The following is a 19,153-nucleotide window of genomic DNA, read 5'->3' on the forward strand; positions in this document are numbered from 1 at the left end:
CCCCGGTTGCTGTGCAGCCACTGCAGCCCCATCCCGGGAGCCACGGAGTGAGGATGTGCCCCCTCATTCCTGGGCTGCATCCAGAACCCAGCAGCAGCCTCCCAGCAGGATGGACACGCCACACCCACTCTGAGTCATTTGGCAGGAAAAAAATGACTTCAAACCCTCATCTTGGCAGGGTCTCACCCAAGGCCGAAATCAAGTCAAGACTGAAGCTGCCGAGAGAAGAACCAGCAGCTCCTCACACTCATCCTGCGTTTGCCCAGGACTGGACACCGCCGTGATGAAAGCAGCACCGCGGCTGCCAGCACACACCGAGCAGCGCTCGATGCCCTCCCTGCTGCGCCTCGCTGGGGGCTGCCCCGTGGCAAAACCCCGGCGGTGGGCACCGGCTCCTAACCGGAGGAACCTGTTCAGCCGGGGCGTTCACACCAAGAGCTCTTGCGAAGCGGTTTCACCCCGCGCCTGCGCTCCCATTCCCCGGTTCCTCTCCCAGCCTCCCGCTCAGGGTATGCGAAACATGGGTGGAAGAGCAAAACCCCAGCGGGTCAGGGCAGGCGGGAGGAGGTTGGGACCTCGCCCCGCGGCTCCGGTCAGAGCCTGCACGCGTTTGGGCGGAACACGGGCACTTCCCGTTTACACCGAGCCTCCCGCCACCCCGCATTGCCCGTGAAGGGCTGGGCAGGGCCTGGGGGATCAAGAGGCGGTGGATCACGGCACGGAGGGACTGCTGACTTTAGGCAAACTTCGGTATTTTAGGTAAATTCTCCTCCCTCGGGAACCGCTACCGGGGCGCGGGAAACCAGCCCGGGCGAGCCGTGACGTCACCGACTGGGCGGGGCTTCGTGCGGCGCCGGAAGTGGGGCGGTTGCTAGGCAGCGGTTGCCAAGCGACGGCGGTAGCAGCGGCCTGGCCATGGAGGCGGCCGGCGGGCCCGTCAGCACCTTCTCCAACTTGATGACCGAGGGGACGCAGCTGTGCCGGCTGGGCGAGTACGACAAAGCCCTGATCTGCTACAACAACGTGAGGGGTCCGGGGTGGCACTGGGAGGTGGCGGTCGCGATGGGATGTGGGTGGCGGTGGCACACGGGAGGGGTTGGCAGAGGTGGCGGCACGAAGAGGAGGGACACGTGGAGAAATGTGGGACCCAGGTAAGAGGAGGTGGCAGCGTGAGGAGTCGTAGCCCGCCGAGGTGGTGGCACGAAGGGAAACGTCCCCAAGGGCGCTCGGAGGTCACAGCATGAAAGGAGGTGGCCAAGGTGGGGCAGTGAGAGGAATTGGTGGGTGCTGGGGATGCTCCTGGAAGTGCAGAAAGATGGGAGAGCTGCAGAGAAATGTGAACATCAAGAGAATGTGTAAAGAGAAAGTAAAATTTGTTTTTAACCTCATCAATCATCAAGATCCATGCTGGGACACAGGAGGTTGCATCAAACTTGTGCTCACATGGATGTGTGGTGCTGGGCCCAGCACTGGTGACTTCCACATCTCCTCTGTTCCAGGCACTGCAGCTGAGAGAAGGAGACAGGGACTGCCTGGCTGCCCGCTCAAACTGTTACCTGAAGCTTGGAGACACTGAGAATGCCCTGAAAGATGCTGAAGCTTCTCTGCAAAATGACAAAACATTCTTCAAGGTAAACAGCACAAAGTGACAAGAGTGTGGGCTGGTCTTTTCTGTGACACCCAGGAGAGCCAGGGAGACAGTTTTGTGTACAGACAGCTGACTCCAAACACCTCGTGGTATTTTTATTTTATTCCCACCCATAGAAGGGGAAGTGCCCAGTCAGCAACTGAGTTCCAGGGTTGGATTTTGTTGTATGCAGATGGGGACAACACAGGGCTCTCACTTCTGCCTAGCAACCTGTTAACTGAGATCTCTGAAGCTTCTGGGTTTTTTTCATTATTTCTCTTTTTTTTTTTTTTCCTTTCCCCACTCATGCCATTTCAGGGACTCTACCAAAAAGCTGAGGCATTGTATACCATGTGTGACTTTGAATTTGCATTAGTGCATTACCATCGAGGCCACAGGCTGCGTCCAGATCAAGAGAAGTTCAAGCTGGGCATCGAGAAATGCCAGGAGGCAATTGTCAACTGTGTTGGGAGTAAGATTCTGCATTTTATGACCCCTGCAAGTACAGCCAGAGCCTGCTGGCTGGAGAGCCCACGGCCAGTCAGCTCTGCAAGTGACCCCAGGACCCTGCACCAACAGTTTCTTTGCTCCTGGATTCAAATGCTCAGCAGCAGTTCTCAGTTGATACCAGGAAGCACAAAAACCAGAGCCCTGGTCTTTTTTTATTCTTCTTTTTTTTTTTTTTTTTTTTTTGGCCAGATGCCTATTCATATACAGTGTCTAGTGTCTAATAACTGAGTAAATTATCATTCCAAGTCAATGTCAAGGTAATACAGAATAAAGCAGCTGATATGCTTACAGCCCTACTCATTACAGGACCCCTTTTGAGATCTTTGAATTTTAGGATAAAGTTCACAATGGAATTTGCCTTGCTACCTGTGCCTGGCCCTCCCGAGATCCTGACATCCCCCCCCAGTTCACATTGCATAAGAGCAGTGAAACTGTTGGCTGCTGCTGCAGTGGGGCACTGCTTTCATAACTTCTGGCTTCAGTGACAGAACGGAGTCCTGCTGGAGACAGAAAAGGCCAAGGACCCCATGGTGGCCAAAACAAACTGCAAACTTGTCCCTTTTCCCTTAGTTTTTCTCTTGGCCACACTGTCACACGCTGATGAGCGTGGACAGGACGTGCAGCCACACTCAGACACAGGGACAGCCCCAACATGTGCCCCAGGCACCCAGTGTTTGCCTGGCCAGGCTGCTGCACCTCCCACCTGGCTCCTCAGCTGGATCCCCAGAGCCAGGACCTGCTGCACCCCCAGACACAGCCCTCATCCTGGCGGGCTCATCCAGCTGCCCCTGGAGGGCTCATCCAGCTGCCTGACTCTCCCAGAAATCAGTTTCAAAACTTCAGTCCACCTCCAGTGCCACAGATTAACTTCAGATCCCAGCCACGGAACAGCCTGAAGCTCTTCCATACATGATGCTTATTTAAAAAAAAACAAAACAAACCAAAACACAAACCAGGGAAAATTCCCAGATCTGGCTTCCTTTCCACTGCTTTCTTAGCTTAATACAAATGCCCAGGTCTTTGCAAGTCCCAGCTGAAAAGCTTGCCATGCTTGGTACACTGAGCCCAGGGCTTTAAATGCCTTCAAGCATCTGGGCTGCAGGCAATTTGCTGCTGGTTTTGAACACTAACAGGTATTTTCTCTGTATTTGCAGGTCCATCCTCAGTTAAACTGGAGATTAAAAAGGATGTGAACTTCATAAGCAGGCAGGCCGAGGTACAGTCTGAAGAGCTCTTGCTTCAGGAGCTAACTGGAGTTTTTATAACATTAATACTTTCTGGCATTGGAGGAGGAATGGTTTCTGCAGCAAAAGGGATGCAACACAGGTCGGGCAGGGAAGTGGCTCCTGGGTGTAGGAAGCTCAGGGATCTCTTAGGGAGCATTTTTGCACTCACTGCTTCAAACATCACAGAATTTAAAGGAGAAGGCAGAGGGCAGGGCGTTGCTGATCACCCATCAAAGGGTAATAAGTAACAGCACTGAGGTTGGAGCCAGGGCACATTTATCTACAGTATTTACTTTGGGTTTAGCTGATGTTTAAGGTTCATGTGTTTGATAATGGACACTTTCTCGATTGCTTCATTTTGGGGCAGTTCATTGAAGCAGTGCCTGGTTCCTTAGAGATGCCAAACCACATTTCCCTTTGAAACCAGTGCAATGACTGCTCACTGCTCCCTTCATCTGGAATTATGGGTACTCAGGGGTAAAAAATAATTTATACAAAGGAGCCTAAAGATTAGCACTGCAGTAATTGGAATTTTGGATGTGAAACTTCAGAAATGCCCTCCTGATGCTTCAGAAGGGAAAGCTCTGGGCTTTCCCAAAGCCTTCAAGTCCTCCCACAGCACTGATTAGGAAACCCTCTAGAATGGTGCAGGACACAAGGGCACAACTTCTTCCTCTCATTATAATGCCTTTCTTGCTCTTGGAAGTGAGGGAGCAAAACTGGGTGCAAAAGTTCTGTTTCTAATGACCAAGACAATTTGGTGAGATGTTGACTTTCTGCTTTTCTTTAAAAATAAGTTGACTTATATGGAGTGCAAACTGAATTCTGCTAATTCTAGTGTTCCCCACTAATTCTCCCCAAATCCCTTATTTTTTCTCCCTGTAGATAAGAAAAGCAAATGAGAAACTCTCAATCAAACTGACTAAGGCTCAAAAACGGGCAAAGAAACAGAAGCCTGTGAGGAATCCAAAAATAGAGAGACAGCTTCTTGGAGACCTTTATGATGACAGGCTCTACTTAGAAGAGTTGCTCAAGGATAAAGGTCTTTCTCCATTGTATTTAACTACATGTTTCTTCTAAGCTGGTTCTTTTTTCTTTTTTCTCTTTCTTTTATATTGCTCTGACTATTTCATATTTGTATCAGAGCTCACAGAGCACAGAAATCTTGCAGTGGTTGTGAGAGAGGCAGGTGTCTGGAGAGTATAGGTATTTTTAAAGCCAGATCCAATACTCATAATTACATCTGAACATATTTCCTTCCCTGCTGGATGGCAAGCTTTTACACTAACTGAAGAGAAAGCAATTTGTGCTGATGAAGTCTAAACCAGAAACAGTATAATTGCAAATTAACTTCTGGCATAATGATAAATTCTACTAACACTTGCATTAAGTGCAAAGCATTACTTGTAAGACTGTAACTCATTTGTGGTTTTGCTATAAATGCTGTCAAAATCAAGATGCAGGATTTGGAGAAGTATCTTATATGAGAACCAGGCAGAAAGGTGATTCCCCTTTAGTATTTTCCTAGGGAACTCTTTACCCGGGAATAGTGAGGTCATTAAGAACTCAGTGTGCTCACAGGCTTTATGGTATTACCAACATTAATAATATATGTGAGCTGTCAGGTTTCCAGGCATTTCCCTCTCAGTGTCTGTCTTGCAATCTAATCCCTGAGACTTTTCAAAGTGCATTTCAGGACAAACATCCATACAGCTGTGGCCAGCAATGGCAGGTGCTTGCTTAGCACTGGTGCCCCCATGCATTGGGCTCCTTCTTGGCTCTTACCAGCAGAGAAGGCAGCAGCTACCAGGGCTGGGGAGAGCAAGACACCTTTCCCTAATTACAAGACACCTCTCCTAATTACATCAGTTCTGAGGAGCACTGAAGACTTTTAATTTTTAGGACCCTCTCTCCATCAGAACACGGACAAGAAGCTGAACTGCACCTTCGCCTATCCCATACATTAATATCCTCCTGGGTTCTACCATCTGATTTTCAGATTTGATGGAGAGCAGCACAAAGAAAGGGACCACAGTAGGAGACCTGGTTTCCAGTGGGATTTCCTACCTGGAGAAGCGCAGGGAGTTCTGGCAGCAGCAGGAGCCGATTTACGCCCGGGTGCGAGAGCGGAGGCTCAGGCAGCAAAGGTGGATCCGGGAGAAGAAACTAAAACCATCTGAAGTTGGCAGATACATCACAAAGAGCATGGAGGACATTGACATGTGTAGGTGTCCTGTCTGGAAGCAGTAAGGAAATTATGATTGGCACATGGAATTATTTGCTGTAGTAATTACAGAGCACAACAACGGAAGCAGCTCAAGTATTAACAGGCACTAGCAGGCAGTTTTGGGGGAGGTATTTACCTTTGTAACCTCCACCTTTCCCAACACTTCCTTAGGCACAGAATCCAACACTTTTTTTTCCTCAGCTTTTTCTGTATTTGGGGTCTTTCTGAGTGATTTTCAGGATACCACTTAGATAATGAAGCCAGGTAGGCTGTATGCTCAGCAGATGCCTCTGGCTGGTGTAGTAATCAGGAGGTTTTTTTTACTGGGGTTTTTTCTGTAGTTCAAAAATGCTTCATTGCATTGGCTTCATTGCCAAAAATGTTCATTGTAGAGAATGCCAGGTGGAGGGTCAGAAGTACCATTTCCCACAGGCAGATTTCTTGGAGACTAGAATGAGAATTCCAAGAGATATCTGGGGCTTACACAGCTGCCCTGTGTCCAATATCACTGTTCCCACACAAGAACTGAACTTTCCTCTTTGCCTCTAGTGCTAACTGGTGAGGACCCTGAAGAAAGCTGCAAGAAAGCTAAACGTCTGTTAAGAACAATCCAAGAGTGGTCAGATGAGGATGTTCCCAACAAGAATGAGTTGATTGGAAACCTCCACAGCTGCATTGGGAATGCTCAGCTAGAGATGGGCCAGGTGGAGGCAGCTCTGAAAAGCCACAGAACAGACCTGGAAGTCGCCAGGCAGAAGTAAGTGCTGAGAAGTTCAGATGGATGGGTAAAAGGGGAAAGAGTCTCTGTTAAGATGTTTTAGGATCAGGTAGTGTTGTAGTTCTCACCTGGAAGGGCAACACATTCAGACTCTGCCCAAGTGTCATGGTCTGAAGTGGCTGATTCTGCCTCTCTCCAGGTGATCTCCACCCCAGTTATGCCAAATAAAGTTAACAATTAGCAATAGAGTCAGGAATGAGGTACCTAGTTTTACTGCTTTTTCAAACTGATGTAAATTACATTGGAAGGACAGAAACAAAAAATCTACCTTGATTTGATGAGCTTCAGTCTGATGTTGGTCCTTTAATTTCTCAACACTGAGCCTGAAGCCAAGTTGAGCCCCAGAGAAAATACATGAGGCTTAAGGAAGCACAGACTGTAATGTGCAACTAGACTGTGTCAGCTACTATGATTTCTTTTTTTTTTCAATGCAGCAACCTGCCAGATGCTGTATCCAGAGCCCTTGAAAACATTGGCAGAGTTCATGCCAGAACTGGCAAATTCCAGAAAGCTATTGACGCGTATGTAAACTTGGTAACAGAAAAGGCTTAAGGTTGTGTTTTGAATTAATTAGATTCTGTCTTTTTGGTTTGTTTAAGGGGGGATGTGACGTTTTCCATAACAACAGTACCTGGAACCCTTTGTTTATAGAATCAGTGGTTGAAATTATAACTGTACCTCATGAGATTCAGTGTTGGCATTTCTTACAGCTGGGAGGAGAAGATTCCATTGGCAAAATCCAGCCTGGAGAAGACCTGGCTGTTCCATGAAATTGGCCAATGTTACCTGGAGCTGAATAGAGCTGAAGAAGCCCGATATTGTGGCCAGAAGTCCCTTCAGACAGCAGATGAAGAGGGAAATGTTAAGTGGCAATACCGTGCTATTGTACTAGTGGCACAAGCAGAAGGTAAAGGTGTTAGTACAAACTTTGTTCTCAGTCTGGAGCCAGCCTGTCTGTTCAGCATCTTAGCAAAAAAACATCACTGTGATTTATGTTTTCATTTGTCTGTTACAGTAAAATTAAAGAATTACTGGTCTGCAATCATTAACTTTGAAAAAGCACTTGAGAAGGCCAAGTTTCTTCACAACGACGCTGCTCGGGCAGCCATCATCGCTGTAAGTGGCTCTTAGCAAAGTGAGAGAAGCATGGGGCAGCATCAGTAAATCAGCTGTAACTGTTGTCCAGGTCCCTTACAATCCTCTTGCAAAGGGGAAAATGCAGCCTCTGAAGCCCTTTATGTTTTTGAAGTTATGAAACATCCTGGCTTGGAAAACTTCACCCCAGTTTTGAACCAGTCCAGCATATAGAAGGGGAAAGTCCCACAGGTCATAACAAAATTTTCTTCTTACCTCCCAGGGGTAAGGATTTCACACATAGAACACAGCAGTGTCTTTGCTGTGCTAAGTTGCTCTCAGCTGCTGATCACAGCTCACCTTTTTCTGGCCTCTCCAAAATGTCCCAGAGAAATAATTTTGCATCAAACCTTGTAAGAAGGTCCAGGCATGGGCAGCAGCCTCTGACAAACAGTCTGCATGTAGCCAGCTCTCACTGACTTGACAGGGGCACCACTCACAGCACAGACACCTGGCTGATGATCCCTCCTGGGTGTCCCTCAGGCACAGCCTCTTCTCCTGCCAGAAGAAAAATGGTAGCATGAGAGAGATGGCATCTTCAGGGAAGGAGACATTTGATAAGGGACTGTTAAGAGGCAGGAATCACTGTAGGGAGAAACAGAGCATATTGTTGTAGAGAGTAGGTATTGATAGCACAGATCAAAGGAAAACAGGAAAAGCTGAGGTGTGTAACTGCATCTGTAGAGTTTTCACTAATAAGCCATATCACTTTCAGGCCCTGGATGATGTGAGCAGAAGCTTCGTCAAAGGGCTGAACAAAACAGACGAGACAACGTTTTACTCTGCTAAAGGTAGTTGTCATTTAGACCTCTGCACCCCATAAATACAATTAAATTCCTCACTTTCCTTTTCTGAAGCATGGGAACAAAGCAGTCCATTCTAGGCAGCAGTTCCCGGCCCATATTGCATCCTCTGTTACCAGTACACACTGGTATGTGAAGCCAAAGCATGGTGAGAACTTGTGGCCTGGTAAACCAAAGCAAGTGGGGTCAGCAAAGCCTTGATAACACTTTCACTCTTCAGTGCCATGCATTTAAAAACCTGTTTTTATTAACAGCAGCTCTAGTGCCCAGAGCACAGAATGATGGGTGCTGTCAGAAGGAAAACGTGGCTGTAAAAGTGCCTGTGAATAACTGAGACCCACAGTGTGGGAGACTCCAAAAACACCCTCAGGGTGTAAAAAAGTAGATTTCCTTACAAGTCTGGAATCAAAATCTGCCTAAAAGTGCTGAACTCTTGGAGCTGCGGCCCGGAGCGATGTTCAGTCTGGGCAGGAGGTGGCAGCACCTCCCCGGCAACCGTGGGGCGGGCGAGCCCAGAGCTTTGGGGGTCCCGTAGGTCCCGGCTCTGCCCTCGGCACCCTCCCCCGGCAGCAAACCCTGTTCTGTGAGACGAAAAATCACAGAACCCCAAACTGGTTTGGGTTGGAAGGGACCTTAAAGACCATCTAGTCCCAACCCCCATGCCAGGGGCAGGGACACATCCCACTAGAGCAGGTTGCTCCAAGCCCTCTCCAGCTTGGCCCTGGGCACCAGAGGAGCTGTGGGTGCCCCTCCCCGGGATCTGATCTCTTCCAGTCCGAAATTGTTGCCCCTTGTCCTGCCACTGCAAATTAGCGGAGAGGTGTGATGATGGAGACCAGGGCTGTCTCTTTTCTACTGACCCCTCGGTGCTGGAATTTGGTTTAATATTATTTTTACATCCCCAGGTGGCGATTTCAGCGATACAGACTCAGAAGACAACTTCCAGATGTACGGAGAGACAAAGGAAAGTGAGGAAAGCACATAGAAGCAAGAAGATGAAAACTAAATATAAGATGCCAGGAACGATAAAGAACACGGAAGCAATAAAAAAAGGGGGGGGGGGGAAGGAATAAGAAAACGGAACAGGAGCAAAGGGGGAAAAAGAGACGGGAGGGAGAAGCTGGGGCTGAGGAACCGCAGCAGAGCAGAACGTCCCGAAATATGCGCGGGTTGCAAACACGAATCTTCCCGCATCTTTCCCGTAGTCTCTCGTACCTGCCGCCTGCCTCGCCGGTGGGGGAGCTCCGGGACAGGGGCTGAGCCTCCGGGGGAGGGCTGGGTTCGGCCCGGCCCTCCGGCCCCTCCCGGTCCCTTCGGGTCCCCCCGCGCCTGCGCGGCCCCGGTCGAAGCGGGGGGGGGGGCCGGAGCTATGAAAGGGGCCGTGCTCGCACCCACCCCAGAGCCGCTTCCCCGCCGCCCCGCTCTGTACCGGCGGCCGCTGCCCTCACCATGGTAAGTGCGGGACCGGGGCTGCTGCCCCCCGGAGCGGGTTGCGGATCCAGAAGGGGAGGAAGCGCCCGGCGGCATCGCCGTGGATGCGGGACACGTGGGAAACGGGGAGGGGGCAGGGGGCGTCCGGGGACAATCGCTGACCCGGGGGACAGACCCCATGGTGGGGCCGGGGGTGCAGTGTCTCCATCCCGGGGATCCCGGGAACGAAGCACCCCCGAAGCCCCAGTGCCTGGAGCATCGCTGCAGCTAGAGGGTCCCGGTCCCGGTCCTGGTCCCGCCGGGAGCCCGGGGACAAGCGGGAGCTTTGTGGGGAGGAGGGGGACGGGGCTCGGGCTCAATGGGGGATTGTCCCCCCGGGACCAGAGCTCCGCCGACGCGGGGCTCTGAGGGGCCATTGTCCGGCCGGGCCCTGCCTGGTCCCATCCCATGAAGGCGACCATTATCCTCCGAGCTGGCGGCCAAACAATGGGGCCGGGGTGTGTTTTCTATTATTGTTCTTTTGTTTGCTCGTTTGAAAAGCAGCCTCAGAGGCTGCAGCCCCAGCAGCTGCTCTCAGCAAAATAGCAGGACTGGCCCGGCCCAGCCCGGCACACGACCCCAGGAACGGCGAGGCCACCGGGACACTCACGGTATCAGCTCCCGGAGGTGCCTTGCACCGTCTGCTTTCTCCTGGACCACGGTCTGGGAGCCTCGAATCTATGGGGAAGGGTCCCAGAAAGAGCCTCGTGGTACTTGCTCTCCTGGAAGCCCCTTGGTTCCTCCCACATTCTGGAATAAGAGATAGTAAAGTTAATCAACTGAAACAGTTGTGGTTCTTTTTTAAACAGTATCTTCACCCTGTAAACGGGGAAGCTGTATTTTTCTACCAGGGGCAGAACGTTTATGTTTTTAAAACACCTCGATTTTTGCCTCAAAGGCAGAAAGTCACATCCTTCAGCATCACTGTGGCCCCTGGAGCAGCCTTTGGCTCAAGCAGGTCACGGGCTGGGCGAGGGAAGGTCACGTATCGACCCAAAAAACAGTGGCTGCCCTGGTGCTATTGAAAAGCTTGAACAGCTGGAGAAATCTCTCGTTTCCTTTCAGCCCCGTGTTTTCCCAGCCCTTGCTGGGAATTAATCTGGAATTCCACTTTCCGGAATTGCTGGCAAGAGTGGAGGGAAACGTAGCTCCAGCTCCAGAACTGGCTACTGTTCCCTGTTCACTTTTCCATGTGCTTGGAGCTTGGTTTCACTTTCATGTTCAGCTCTGCAGCTGCTGGCTGGGGCTTTCTGCCGGAAGCAATTTCAGTTCCTCTTCACCAGGAGAGGAGCCCAAATTGCCTCCTTTGAGCCATTTAGGGTGCTGATGTTCAGTGCAGCATGAAGAAATGGCAATGCTTACCGTGAGGGGCCACCCCCTTGCAAACTTCACCCATTTCCATGGGGACAGAGTCCCTGAGCAGACTCAAATCCCTCAGCAGATTTTTTTAGTCAAATGAAGTGTTCAGAACTACCCAGCTGTGGCTTTGTGGAGGACACATGATTGGGGAAACTTCCCCTTCTCTGTGGGGCAGCTGCTGAGGCTGGAGCTGCACCTTCAGAGGGATGGGGTGATGGGACAGGCCATGATCCCTGCTCTGGGACCAGCCAGGGGTGGTTTCAGCTGCATGGAACAGCTTGAGATTTGGGGATGTTCTCTGGGGTCCCTCTTACCTGCAGAGGTGCTCGGCAGTGTCCTTGTGCCCTGGGAACATGCAGTCTCCTGGGGTTGCTAACCTGCAAAACGTTTTCTTCTTGCATTTCAGAACAGGAGCTTCTCAAAGAAGAGTCACCCATTCCTGCCTAAAATATTTAGAAAAATGTCTACTCAATCAGCAAAAGAAAGACCCGAAAGCTTGCACTTCCCTTTTCTTGATGATGAAGATACCATCTCCACACTCAAAGAATCCAAAACCTTTTTTATTTTAAGAGGCCTGCCTGGCAGTGGGAAGTCCACTCTGGCCCAGGCTATTCACGATAGGTATAAAGATGCCTGCAAGGTCATCTCTGTTGATAACTATAAAATTACACCTTCGATAAGAAGCACCATTCCTGAAGAGTATTCAAAGGTGGATGAGGATCTAGTTGACTATTGCAAACGAGATATCAGCGTTATTGTTTTGGATGACACTCACCACGAGAGGGAACGACTGGACCAGCTCTTTGATATTGCTGACAAATACCGGTACAAAATCATCTTTGCTGAGCCCAAAACCCAGTGGAGAATGGATTGCTTGCAGCTGAAGGAAAAGAATCAGTGGAAACTGTCAGTGGATGAGCTGAAGAAGATGAAGCCAAGCTTGGAGAAGGAATTCCTACCCATGTATTTTGGGTGGTTTTTGAGCAAAAGAAGTTCAGAGATCCTGAGAAAGGCTGGTCAGGCCTTCTTAGATGAGCTTGGAAGTCTCAAAGCCTTCAAAAAGGAGAGTAAATACTGTATGTATACAACTAATCTTACTAAGTTCTTACTCTGCTGGTGAAGTGTTAACATGCAGCAACTGGAACAAGTTTGGTCAGCTTCTAAAGTGAATGAGGAGTTCCAAGTCAGTGACAAGAAAACCTGTTTAAAGCTATTAATGCATTTCTCAGCAATAAAGTTGCTGTTGTAAATAAAAATTAAACAGAAGTGTTTTCCTAAGAAGTCTGTTTAGCTGTGACACTGCAGGGAGCTGTTGGCTCAGGTGCTGGGCTGAGCCTCCCCTGAGTCAGAGAGAAGGGAAAGCTGCAGCACTCTTGTCCCTCCAGGGAGTGATGACATTATCATGGCTTAGGGTGACAGCAAGGTTAGGATGAGCCACAATGATGCACAAAAGCTTCTGTTTTCTAGTTCCACCACCTCTTAGCCAAGGGGGAAGGTGTTTAATTTACCCATCTGGTCATTTTCAGCGGTAGGAAAGGTGACCCATGAAGGAGAGGTTGGTGAAGAAAGCTGAGATGGGACTTAGGCTCAAGGGGTGATATCAGGGGCATAATTTTTTGACAGTGATTTTGTTTACCTGTCTCTGCAGTTGCCTCTGCTATTGATGATCCCAAAATGAAAACGGATCTCACCAGCTACTTCGTGAAGAGGCCACCTGGGGTCTTACACTGCACCACAAAATACACTGAGTTTGGAAAAGCAGCTGGAGCTGAGGAATATGCACAGCAAGAAGTGAGTCCCCAGGCTCTGCCCCCCATTTTCCTTCCTCCTTCCCAGCAGAGGATCCACAAAGTGCTCAGGGTGGGCTTGGAGCCAGGAGGGGACAGGGACATCCACACATCCTATGCAATAGAAAAGTCATAATTGTGAGAGAAGGAGTGACTGTAGTGACAAAATATTCCTGCCCCCTTGTCAACCCCAGCAGCTTGATTTGGCTGATGATAAGTTCAGATATTTGCACTTCCAGCTAAATTATTTCAGAACAGATGAGCCCAAGTTAAATTTGGGGAATGATGTGAGCAGCTCCAAATTCATGGAGCAGGAACGAGGCCACCACCTGCCAGTTGCACTCAGTGTTTTGAATATATCAAATCAGGGGCTTCCCTGACCAGGCCTGGGAGCAACAGAACAACCTCAGGGCTACAACTCCCACCTGCCCACAGTCAGCTGATGATCTTATGGTTTTCTCCCTCTTCTCTCAGGTTGTGAAGGCTTCGTACGGCAAAGGCTTCACCTTGTCCATTTCTGCTCTGTTCATCACAACAAAAACTGTGGGTGCTCGGGTAGATCTGAGTGAACAGCAGCTGCAGCTGTGGCCTGGGGATGCTGACAAGATCCTGCCCACTGACAACCTCCCACGGGGCAGCCGGGCTCACATCACCCTGGGCTGTGCCAATGGTGTTGAAGCCGTCCAGACCGGGCTCGACCTGCTGGAGTTTGTGAAACTGGAAAAGGCAGGAAACAAAGGGGATCAAGTGGGGGAAATTGGAGGAGGGAAACTGCTGTATTTTGATAATGGGATGTGGATGCTCACCCTTTCCAAAAAGATTGATGTGAGAGCAATATTCTCAGGTTACTATGGGAAAGGAAAACTGGTGCCAACGCAGAGCACCAACAAACGGGGCTCTGCTTTTAGTTCCTGCACCATCATCTAGGAGCATGGGCAGGGTAGTGTGTTTGTTTTTAAAAGGCAAGTAACTCCTGTAACCTTTAAAGTGTAAAGAGAAATAATTCTACCTGTACTAAAGTAAGCCCTTTAGCTAGCCCTGGTGAGCAGCCTCTCCAGGGAGAGTTTTTTGGCCTCAGAACAAGGAAGAAAACAAGCAGCTCCTGCCTGCCATGCAACTGACAGCAGTAACCAGAGAGCTGCTGTGCGTATTTTGAGCCTTGATGTGAACCAGCCATGGTGTTCTGCTTGTTTTCTTCCTCAGGAAGATCAACAATGTTTTTATAACTCCCCTCTGAACCACAATCGTTAGGTCTTTACATGTCAGCACCATAAGCAGTGGCAGACCAAGAACTGGAGCCAAGTGAGGTGAGCTGCACCCTGTCTCTCCCCTTCTCCCACACCAAGGGACAGACATCACTCAGCTGTCACAGCCTTGAAGGGAAACCAGTGAATCCCAGGAGAGGCATTGAGTTCCTGCAGCCTGGCTCCAGTCATGTCACTTTACATGTCACTGTCCAGTGTCCTTGTCCTGTTGGGAACAATCCTGCCTTGGCAGGGAGTGGAAGAGATGAACTAATGTCTTTTCCATCTTATTTCATAGAAACTAAAATCATGTCTGAAGTATAGAACTGTACTTCATGCAAGATTTTACTAGTTTTCTCTAATGCACTTGAATGTTAAGTTAGGATGGCCATAACACTGTAATGTAGGAAGTAAGTGGAGGTACAGTAACTGTGTAACTTAAGTCTGCTCAAACCTAAACCATTGGCTGGGAAAAGTTAATGATCAAGCACTTCTGTAATTAAGTCTGTTTTACTGAAACGTGGTCTTGCTCTTAGCCAGCCCGTCGGGCAGTGGCTCTGTGGTCACTACTTCACTGTAACCCAAAGCTCAACTAATGGATTCAGGTCAGGACAAGTTTAAACTCATGCTATGGCTCAGTGTTTGGTGAACTGCATAGTGAAATTAATCCTGTATTAATATCTGTAAATACTTACTGTGTTTGACAAGTGTGTGCTGGGCTCCTACCTGGGAAGGAGCCGTGGTGTGGGTGCAGCTCCCCTGTAGCTGGGTGCCCACTGGAACATTTCTTCCCAACATTTAAACAAAAGCCAGGAGGGCTTTGGGGTAATCTGGGAAACACTCTTGAGTCTACCAGTACTGCAAAATAGTTCCTGCTGTTTCAAAGAGATGGATGACAGTAAATTCTCATTATAAAGTTAAAAAAAAAAAATCATACACATCCCCTGTAGCACCTGTAACCCTCCCTTACCTTCAGCAGAGAAAACCTTGATAACTTCTGTGCTGGCAGAGGGCCAGGTGCCCAGCTTGGGCCTTTCCCAACAGAAATCTCATGGGTTTGTTCCATCACAACCTCAAAGATGCCTTGGCCAGTGCCTGCCCAGGCCAGCCCCCAGCCCTACCAGCACCCTGGGGACACCCTGGCTCCAGCTCCCATCCAGCACTGAAATGCACCCCTGGAATATTCTATCTGCCTGCTCAAGAACAACAGTGAGACTGTCGTCATTTCAATTTTTATTAGTTTGTACATCATATACAGTTTATAATAAAGTAAACCAATTGCATATGGTTTTGCTTTATCAGTCTGTGATATTCTTCATATAAACACATCATTATGAATTATGCCTAATGAAGTAAACAACAAATATTCACATTTTTACCATTCACATCCTAGAAAGGTGAGGGTCCAAAGAGGAACAGTGTTGGTGCCGATGTGACGCCCACCTTGGAGAGGATGAAGTGTTTGGCAAAGCAGTGGGGACAGTGATTGCTCCATGCAAGGTGCCTTTCCTCCCAGGGGAAAGGTTAAGATATTTACACTGAGGTAAACATTCCGAGTTTCAAAATTCAGATAAATACTGCAGCAGAGGGTCCAGTGTCCTCTCCAAGTTGGCTTCACATCGGCATCTCGTTTCGTCTCGACTACTCCTGGGGTGGTTACAACAAAGCAGATTGCATGCAACGAGGGGGCTTGGTTTGACACTTGGCACTCAACCCCTCCACCATCTCTTCACGCCGTTTTCTGAAGCATGAGCTCCTGACTGGGGGGCTGGGAGGGGGGGAATTCAGGGTCCTGGTGGGCCAGAATCACAGCCCTGCTGGAGGCAGCATCCCAGCTCTTCCCGCAACTCCTGCCCCCCACAGCAGCCCCAGTGGTGCCTCAGCTCAGTAACTCCATCCTGCAGCTGATGCCTCAGCTCAGCCCACTGCTGACATTCACATCAGAACTCTCCTGCAGAGGCCAGATCTGTGCTAGAGGGAAAACCTGCCCAGCACCGAGGGACAACCCTGTCTCTAAGCCAGGCACTACACCTTGTCTGTCAAACCCAAGTGCAGGTCCCTGGGGAGCAGGGACAACAGGGACATTGCCAGAACACAGTGTGGGAGCAGCCTCCCACCCCACAGACCCACTGCTTCCACCCACGAGGGACCTGAGCCCCAGAGCACGAGGTGTCCATCCCCCCGGGGAATGGGGTGGGGAGGGTACAAGGCACAAATCTAAATGGGGTGAAAAGCATCCACTTGAAGATAAGTGAATATCTTCAGTTATTACTGAAACTGAGGAAGGAATTTGGAAAGAAGAGCAAACCACTGTGTGGTCCAAACACTTTGGTCATTCAGTGGGTTAAAGAGTGACCGGGAGGGGGGTGCAGGCTCAGAGCCCACACGTGGCCACAGGAGCTGGGAGAGCTTCCATGTGGGAAAGGGAACAACAGCCCTGCAGCCTTCACTGAATCCCTGTCAGATAACAGAAAACTGAGGGACTGGCAATATTCCATGGATAATAATACTGTTGTCCCTAAACACTCGATTTTACTTTCTCCTTTTTCCCCCTCTCCCCAGTTTGCATTCTGGAATTTACAAAACAGTCAGAAGCCTTTAGCACTAAGGATCCAGCCTTACAGCAACACTTCCAGTTTAGAAATGCAACTCTCTACCTTCCTATGTAGCAGAAACAAGGAAGAGCCAGACAGAATGGGCAGCCAGAAGCATCTGAGTGGGCTTTACAGCTGACTGCAAGTCCAGGTTCAGTGGATCTGAAAGGATTCGTTCAATACCCTCCCCTAAAAGGTGGAGTTGACACAGCATCAGACTTGTAAAGTAAATGCACACAAGAAAAATCACACCAGGCTTTGAGGTCTGAAGGTCAGACCAGTGCACACACCAACAACCCCCTGCTTCTCGGGGGGCACTGACAGCAACCACCTCCTGCCCCTTCAGCATCACCCTAGAAAAAGCAGCAGCCTCACACCACTCCAAGCTACTTATCCACTGTCTTTCTGTCAAATCCCTGTGTCTGGTAGCTCCCACAGAGCCAATGGAAGCCCAAGGGGGGGTGGGGGGGACCTGCAGAGCTGAAGCAGCTGCAAAAATGGCACCAAGATTCCCTGGGGTTGCTCCCAACATCCAACCCATGATGTTCCAGAACTACCATGGGTGAAAGGCAATGGACTGAGCAGCACACACTGAGCAGATGGTTCTGAAGGAAGCAGAGTCCTGTGTCTCCAAGCTGGGCTAGGACATGAGGAGGTCACAATGCCACCACATCTCCAGCCCTGGAGGTAATGGGAGCCACCAAACGCTGCTTGGACCCCAGCACTCCCTGCAAGAAGGGAACATGTGTTCACCTGCACCCTGAAGCACACCACAATGCTCCTCAGAAAAGTCATGGCACTCACCATATTAATATTTAACTACATTAATTCATGCATTCATGTAAAGTTTTATAAATATCCGCTGCATACATTTTCTGTCTCAGAAGAAAAGCCACTCCCCTTCTGTCCTCCATGGAATGGTCTCATTCCAAGGTTGGAGAGCAAGAAGCCTGTCACACTTCACTGGCAGGAAGGGGAAGTAATAATAAAAACCACTGACAAATGCAGAACACATCTCTGCATGGTGATAGAAAGACTCAGAGAAGTCCTCAACTGTACAGTACTATCAATACACACGGGACAAGACATGATGAATCCAGAATGACACACTAAAACAGTTCTGTAAACTGATTTACAAGTGCCACAAGAACTGGAGAAGTATCAAGATGCATAGACCAGTATTTCAGTTCCCCAAGTATTTACCATTTCAGAGTCTGAAAGACACCAGGCCCTTATCTGCTCTCAGTGCAATCCGGGCAAGTCCATCACGTTACACTGGAATAAATATTGTAGAGTCTATTTTTGGAAAGATTAATTAACCTTTTAAAAGCTGACTTTTGAATGAATTATAAAATACTTTCTGTATTCTGCAGTACTAAAATTTAAGCCCTTATATCTTCCCTCTATGAAAGCAGATTGTCAAGAATTCTGACAACACACAACCACAGGACTGTCGTGCAGCACCACGAGACTATTGCAACTGCTGGAACTGAAGTTAACTTGGAGCCTGGGAGTGCTGTCCCATGGGACAGGACAACTGCAGCCCTCAAGAGGAAGGAAGACAAAGATGTTAGCGTTCAAAGCAATCCTTTCATGCAATGAATTCATTGCAATTTATTGTTCCTGCAGCAAGAAGTTAAATCATACTATATAAAAGTTAGTGTCAGGTTTCTCTGGGAAAGCCTTGAGTGTGTTTGTACCAACACCCTTTTTCCCACCCAAGAAAATCCAGCCCCTCAAAGCTCACTACACTACCACAGGCCAGGTCAAAACCCTCTGAACCCAGCAATGCTGCCAGGACTCTGCCTTTCTCAGTGGTGTTGATGAGTGCCACCACATTTCCTCCCAAACCCAACTGCTCAGCAGGGCTGTGCGAGGCTCTCAGCCTGCGCCACACACTGGGCTCCAGCCCTGCTACCAGGCAGAATTCAACTTCAGCAAAGCACCAAGTCAAAAAAAGAAAAAAAAAAGGAAGATTTCTGGAAGCAGAGTCCTCAATTGCTGTGACACTCCATTAGGGTGACAAATACAACAACCCTGTGTTCACTGGCAGCACCACTGACCCAAATCCAGGCGAGACGGCGCAGCTGCCCCGGCTCCTGCCTCACCCCAGCCCTCCAAGCACCCAGCCTGACACTATGCAAGAGAAGCAAGTGACAGACTGTCAGTTCAGAGTTTGACTTTGCATTTTCTTGCTTCTTTGGACTAGTAAATTACTTCTAGTTGAAAACTACTTGACTAGTTTGAGAGATTTGTACAGTTCTGTAAACATCAGGAGCGCAGCACGCTGCACGCACGCAGTAACCGTTTTCAGTCAGTAACCTGAATATTTGCATTTCTTCAGAGCCAGAAAGACCTCATCCATGGTATGGATTAACATAAAATCAAACATCA

General features: G+C 49.1%; 2 protein-coding genes and 1 long non-coding RNA gene across 5 annotated transcripts; 2 read left to right on the forward strand and 1 right to left on the reverse strand.

The window, feature by feature from the left end:
* Nucleotides 1-901: 901 nt before the first annotated feature.
* On the forward strand, nt 902-9,516 carry TTC25 (tetratricopeptide repeat domain 25). Of its 2 annotated transcripts, XM_008505786.2 has the most exons (12): nt 902-1,023; nt 1,500-1,631; nt 1,946-2,099; nt 3,292-3,353; nt 4,249-4,405; nt 5,363-5,587; nt 6,140-6,347; nt 6,803-6,889; nt 7,079-7,275; nt 7,384-7,484; nt 8,218-8,293; nt 9,211-9,516. In XM_008505786.2, the coding sequence occupies exons 1-12, from the start codon at nt 916-918 to the stop codon at nt 9,288-9,290; spliced, it is 1,587 nt and encodes a 528-aa protein (XP_008504008.2). In that variant the 5' UTR covers nt 902-915; the 3' UTR covers nt 9,291-9,516. The 2 variants fall into 2 exon arrangements, with proteins under 2 accessions (XP_008504008.2, XP_030321842.1); XM_030465982.1 differs by lacking the exon at nt 6,803-6,889.
* Nucleotides 977-9,576, reverse strand: LOC115599803. 2 transcript variants are annotated; one of them, XR_003988608.1, is made up of 4 exons: nt 9,521-9,576; nt 7,803-8,000; nt 5,431-5,600; nt 977-1,508 (listed from the first exon to the last, which is right to left on the reverse strand). It is a non-coding gene; the product is annotated as an uncharacterized LOC115599803 (long non-coding RNA). The 2 variants fall into 2 exon arrangements; XR_003988609.1 differs by having other exon boundaries at nt 977-1,604.
* An 84-nt stretch (nt 9,577-9,660) lies between these two features.
* CNP (2',3'-cyclic nucleotide 3' phosphodiesterase) lies at nt 9,661-18,718 on the forward strand. Its single transcript, XM_030465984.1, has 4 exons — nt 9,661-9,757; nt 11,541-12,210; nt 12,783-12,925; nt 13,396-18,718. The coding sequence occupies exons 1-4, from the start codon at nt 9,755-9,757 to the stop codon at nt 13,846-13,848; spliced, it is 1,269 nt and encodes a 422-aa protein (XP_030321844.1). The 5' UTR covers nt 9,661-9,754; the 3' UTR covers nt 13,849-18,718.
* The last annotated feature ends 435 nt before the right edge of the window (nt 18,719-19,153 follow it).

Source organism: Calypte anna, chromosome 27 (assembly GCF_003957555.1).
Source record: "Calypte anna isolate BGI_N300 chromosome 27, bCalAnn1_v1.p, whole genome shotgun sequence".
In the NCBI taxonomy this organism is placed as follows: domain Eukaryota; kingdom Metazoa; phylum Chordata; class Aves; order Apodiformes; family Trochilidae; genus Calypte; species Calypte anna.